Below are 6,000 nucleotides of genomic sequence, written 5' to 3' on the forward strand. Positions count from 1 at the left end.
TTTACCACCAACACCTGTACTTTCTGAAAGCAAAAAAGGGTCAAGAAAATGAAGAGTGCATCTGTAATCTTAACTCCATAAGCAGGAAGTTCTATCTAGTTAGATTTAAAAATAAGTAAGCAATACTGTCAGTTAATTGCTACCTTCACACTTCTTGATTCACACTCTGAGAAACACCAGTTGTGTCCAGTTATTATAACAAAAGCACCAACTGCACAGGCACTAAAATAAAAATATGTAGATGCTATTGCTAAAGGAAGATTTTCTCTGTGCTAAGAGTTGGATCAGGAATGGGTTTCAAAAGTAAATCAGTTTGAGAAAGAATAACAAATATGATATAAGGAAGCATAAATACTCAAGCACTGCAAACTGTTATATTTTAATTCTTCTTAGCTATAGAACCTATTAGTTTCCTCCTGGAGACAGGGACCAAATTCAACCACCCTCTTCCTTGGGTCACCTTTTGTCATTCTGCAAGTGCTGGCAAGGGCTCTACAGACATCCCTTTTAGAACAAGAACATAATGTGATGAAGATTTCTGAAAGGCCAGAAGACTGCAACAGAGCAGCCTCCTACACTGGGTAGAAGGAGACTATCATTTACCAACCTTCACACTTTATCTCCAATTCATTTCTTAACTACTTCAGTTACCTGGAGCTATTAGGTACTGGGAGACCAAAAAACAAGATTCTGTATCAGGCTGGATAGGATCCAACATACCTCATGCCAAGAACAGGGGATGTCTGTCATCATTCTTCCTTTCTTAACCCCAACATTAGGTAGCAGCTAACAGGGTCAGCAGAGACAAAACGATGGCCCTCAAGTGTAAAGACAGTTCCATCATTAGATAACGGTTTTGAAACCCCTAGTAAGGGCCATATCTAATCTTTTGTTAGATTTCCTACAATTTGTAATCTGAGGGCCAGGTCTTCTAAGGACCCTAAATTAATGTTTGGAAACTTTTATCTTCTATCTTCTCCTTATTGTATTCTCTGTTTATGTCCTCCACAAACTTATACCCTGTCTTAATCGGATCAAGAGTATTGGCCCCTTTATTAAGCCATTAAGGAACTTTGAGAGAGCAAGTTTAAAATGTCTGGAATCAGAACAAGGGTTTAATTTAATAAGTTATTACTTTCTCTCATCAGCTCAATTGTTGCCATTAAAATTTCCCAGTGGCTGTCTAAACTTTTTCAAAGACCCTTTATTCTTACTCTCTCACCAAAACTCTACAACAGTGTTTCTCAACCTTTTCTTCATATCATCACTCCCCTGGTTAAGAAGCCTTTTTAGACATTCTTTTTTTTTCTAATCACATCTGCTCCCTATGAATTGCTAATACTACAAATGTACTATATATCTGTTTATATGTACTGACCCTTTGGAGGACCACAAACCATTGTAATTTCTAAGACTTTTTTTTCACCTCCTAAGATCTAACTGCTTTCCTTTGGGGCAATATTACCTTTTTTTTGAGAATGTCTCTCTATAACAAGAATAAGCTGCCTTTTGAAAATTCCCCCAACTAAAAGTTCATTATGAGTGTTAATTATTTTTACTCTGTATACAATTTTCTTTTAATCCAACTACCTTTCCCCCTTTCCTAGCCTTATTTATAAATGAGATTGACACTGAGTTAAGTACTGAGCAATCTGAACTAATCAAAGTGTGTGTGTGTATGTGTGCTGTAACTGCAAAACAGCTCTCGCTAAAATATGAAGAAATAAATCCAGGGTAGTTTTCAAATTTTAATAAAATAAAGTATTAGCACTTCTCGTATAGACTAGATAGATGTACGGAGTTTTAACAGCAAAAAGTAAAATGAGATTATTCTTTTCCAAAAAACAGAGATATGAGCTGCGTGACTTGGTTTTAGTCAGAATCTTGGGTTAATGGGCAATGGTTACATATTTTTCATTTTCTGTCCTTGATTTCTTGTAACTCATACTTGGGAAGCTAAGGATTACAAAATTATGGCTATGAAGTCATGCAAATTATAAATGGCATTTTACTCTATGTAGCTGAAAGGGCACATTAAGTGCAAACATTAACACCTCTAAAAACTCAATGAGTAGAAGATTGTCCCTGGTGGAAACATTAATGAGTGAAACAAAGCTATAAAAGTTTAGTCTTGAGCCTAAACCTTTTTTTTTAATTAATAAGAAAATTTTGTGCTTACACTAAGATGAAGCGTTATCAAAAATGCACTGCTAGCATATTTTACACAAAATACTGTGATAAGGTAATTCTATAAATACAGGGTGACCTTCTGCCTGGAGGTTACTCTGTGGCTTCCCTACACCCCCTCCGCTTCAGATGACTTTAGCACACTGAAATACACAGCATACTTGCCATCAGAAAATATAATAAGGTTTTTGTTTGCTTGTTTCAAAGCACAGAAGCTTTTCAGTGATGTCCAAATTAAGGACATACCAAGAGAGAAACTGATAAGAAAATAAGAAGGCTAATATGAATTTACCAGAGGTCAAATGTTGCCAGCTCCAAGAGTGAAGCCATTAAGAATAGCTTGGTGATCTCCTTAGGAGATCTGTTAGAATTTTAATCAAGCAGAAGGAAAGAAAGATAGTTTTGATGAAGGGAAAAAAAAAACAAACACAAAAACCTATGGGTCAGTTCAGGTAGATGGTGGAAACAGCTGCAAATTATTGGCAACATCAGCTGTACTTGAGAATTCAGGAATAAATCAACTTCAGACCTTGGTGGAGGCCCAGAAAGTAAATAAACGCAATTAAAATCGCTGGGATCCAATGACCCAGGTGTCCTCCATAGTAAAGGAAAACAAACAAGTCTGCTTGGGACCTTGCTTAAGAGAGCTGCTTAAAGATCTTTGCTTCTTGCAAACAGTTGGAAAGAATTCTATGCAAGACAACTAATAGCAGAAGCCAGGTCCCCCGGGATACAGATAAAACTCCAAAAGGCATTTTCTCCCAGACTCTGAGTTTCTGAGCCACGCTGAAGTCCACTGGAAAAAATCACTCTGGGGATGAAAAGGGCAACATACTGCACACCGCAGTATGCACACCACAGTCTCCTCAACATAAATTATACATAAATAAGTTCTCTGTTCCAGCTATCATTTCCTCTGAAATGAATCATTCCCTCTCCCCACACTTAAGAAAAATAAAAATAAATCACCCAGAGAAAGACACTCTTGAGTCCCTCCACAAATGCCCCAGCTATCCGTGTTTCCAGTCCAAAAGGTGGAGAGCCTGACCGTGGTGCGGCACAGCCTGCAACTTTCTTCAACTCTGGGATCCTAGCATCAGTTGATTGTTTGACACCAGAATGACTTCTCTAGGATCAGGGAGATGAGCCACCTGACCTATCTGATCCCCTCAGGCACAGATCCCACACCCCTCTGTCCATTCCGGAAGAAGGGGCTCTCTCGGGACTGGAGACAGGACCCGACCCCTCTTCCCCCTACCCCCCCACCCGCCCATACACACAACCAAGGTTCATATGAAAGACTGAAAAGGGGTGTGGGACAACAATGATGACAACAAAAAACGTGATTACTTAATTAAAAAAAATAAAATCTGAGTCTCTTACCATCTCGCCTGAGGTTGGCGTTGCGCAAAGCTTTGATGGATGCGCTCTGCGGAGTTGCAGAAGTGTCCCGGTAGCTGCAAAAGTTTGAGCAGGCTAGCGTGTAGACAAGGATGAGCCGGTGCATTGGGATCAGCGACCTAGGGACAGCGTCGCTCCAAGAAAAAGCCGGGACAGGCTCCCAGGACCACGCCGCGCTCTGGCCCCCACGCTCGCCCTGCGCTAGCCCGGGCCGCCCCGCCGTGCTAGTCGCCGAGCTCTCCCCAAACTTCCTGCATGCTGAACTTTCCGCGCGCGGGTGGCGGCCGCACTTCCTTGTGGTGCTGAGAGTTGATAAATGGTGACGGGACAAACAACAGGTTGACGTTTGTTCGCCCCCTCCGGTGGCCGGCAGCTGCAACACAGGCTGCAGGGGGCGGGTGGCGCGGCGTCCCGGGCGGGCGAGCAGAGAAGCCGCGTCCTCGGCCCCAGCGGCGGCGGCAGCCCCTGAGCTGCGCGCACTCGGGCTCCCAGCCGCGGCGCGCGCACAAGGCTGCCCGGGTCCAGCCGAAGCCCGCTCTGCCACTGAGCGCGCCCAGTGTGACCGTGAGACGCAGCTCTTCCCACCACTCTGGGCTTAACCCTAGACGTTAGACCAGAGGGACAGCGGGGGACAAGAAACTGGGTGGCCGGGAGGAAGTGGAAGAGGGTAGACTCCCCAAACTTCCACAGAGGTGATGGGCTCCTCCACCCATAAGACATGGCTCCTGCTTGGGTGATGGTGGGGTTTGGGGAGGAGGGCTGGAGTTGGAAGTTTGTCGTTTACAATAATCAAGATCAGATTCTACTCAGTCAAGATTTTACTAAGTGAAAAAGTGGAAGAGCTCAATAGTAAATGAGCTTGTTTCTGAGCTTCCTTTGAGCTCCAGTAGGTGTGACCTTGGCCAAGTCAAGGTTAATTTCTCAGGGAGAAACACAGCCTGTCCTTCCTATCTCACAGGGCCCTAGGTATGAGGGGCGCGTGTGACCAAGTGTACAGTAAATCCTCAAGGGTGTTGGTATATGTCCCCCCCCCACCCCCTGAAAAGTAGAAGGGTCTAGAAGTTGGGTGAGGTTGAGCCAGGACAGACAGGAAAGGTGAAGAAGTTGAGGGGGAATTGTGTTGTATTCATGGTCCACAAAAAGAGGCAGGGAACATCCAGGACTTTGGGCCTTCCTACTCTGAGTATCTGGAAGCTCGGAGGTCCAGAGGAACTGCCTCTGGATTCCAAGAACTTCTAGATCATGCCTCTATCTCCCAGGGGCAGGGGACTATATATGGAACAGGAGCAAATCAAGACTCTGCTGCTCACTAGCTTTGTCACCTTAAGTCATTTGACTTTTTTTTTTTTTTTTTTTTTACGCGGGCCTCTCACTGCTGCGGCCTCTCCCGTTGCGGAGCACAGGCTCCGGACACGCAGCCTCAGCGGCCACGGCTCACGAGCCCAGTCGCTCCGCGGCATGTGCAATCCTCCCAGACCTGGTGCGCGAACCCGCGTCCCCTGCATCGGCAGGCGGACTCTCAACCACTGCGCCACCAGGGAAGCCCTCATTTGACCTTTTGAGCCTCAGTTTCTTTACTTAAAAAAAGTGAGTAGTCATTCTTTAGTTTGTATCGTTGTGGTGAGAATTATATGAAATAACTTTAGTATTTTGCTTTGTTTGTACCTGAATCCAACTCCAGATTTACATAATTTCTCAGCTGCTCAAGGAAGAGACATTTTCCAGTCTCTTTCAGGCCTTTCAGCTCCTGAAAGTCTGGGGTATGAGAATATCTCTATATATGATATATAGAGAGAGCTGGAAGCCCTGAGAAGCCTAGGAAATTCAGGAAAATTTAGACTTGAGATTACACCATCCAAGGCTGACTAATACATGTGTTCTTTCTACATATTCAAAAATTAATGTGGTTTACCTCTTGGCATTTTTGTCTAAAACAGTGTTACAAACTGCGTGTTTGTGCATTGTGAAATAAATTACAAGACCAGCATTATTTTTTTTTAATTGACTTTATTTTTTTAGAGCAGTTTTAGGTTCACTGCAAAATTGAGATGAAGGTAAAGAGATTTCCCATGTGCCCTCTGCCCCCACATATAAATGGTCTTCCCCATTATCAAATCCCCCACCAGAGTGGTACATTTGTTACAATTGATGAACCTGCATTTATGGTACACTCTTGGTTACATATGGTACACATAAAGGTTACATTAGCTCACTCTTGGTGTTGCACATTCTGTGGGTTTCAACAAATATAAAATGGTGTATTTGCCATTAAATATTGCATATTTGCCAATATTCATACCATATTCATCATTGTGGTATCATACAGAGTATTTTTACTGCTCTAAAAATCCTCTGCTGCAACATTATTTTTTAAATAAATATCAATAGAATGAAATAGAGTAGCTTAGGAAT

General features: G+C 43.0%; 1 protein-coding gene across 2 annotated transcripts in view; it reads right to left on the bottom strand.

Annotated features, from left to right (window-relative positions):
• Nucleotides 1–4,069, bottom strand: part of PDGFD (platelet derived growth factor D) — a 238,043-nt gene extending 233,974 nt beyond the window's left edge. Inside the window, exon 1 of one of the 2 annotated variants that reach the window (XM_067750862.1) lies at nt 3,571–4,069. In XM_067750862.1, the coding sequence (XP_067606963.1) occupies nt 3,571–3,694 (124 nt within the window). In that variant the 5' untranslated portion in view covers nt 3,695–4,069. The remainder of the gene's footprint in view (nt 1–3,570) is intronic. The other variant, XM_067750861.1, reaches the window with a different exon arrangement.
• Between the last annotated feature and the right edge of the window lie 1,931 nt (nt 4,070–6,000).

The sequence above is a fragment of the Pseudorca crassidens genome, chromosome 9 (assembly GCF_039906515.1).
Source record: "Pseudorca crassidens isolate mPseCra1 chromosome 9, mPseCra1.hap1, whole genome shotgun sequence".
NCBI classification, from domain to species: Eukaryota; Metazoa; Chordata; class Mammalia; order Artiodactyla; family Delphinidae; genus Pseudorca; species Pseudorca crassidens.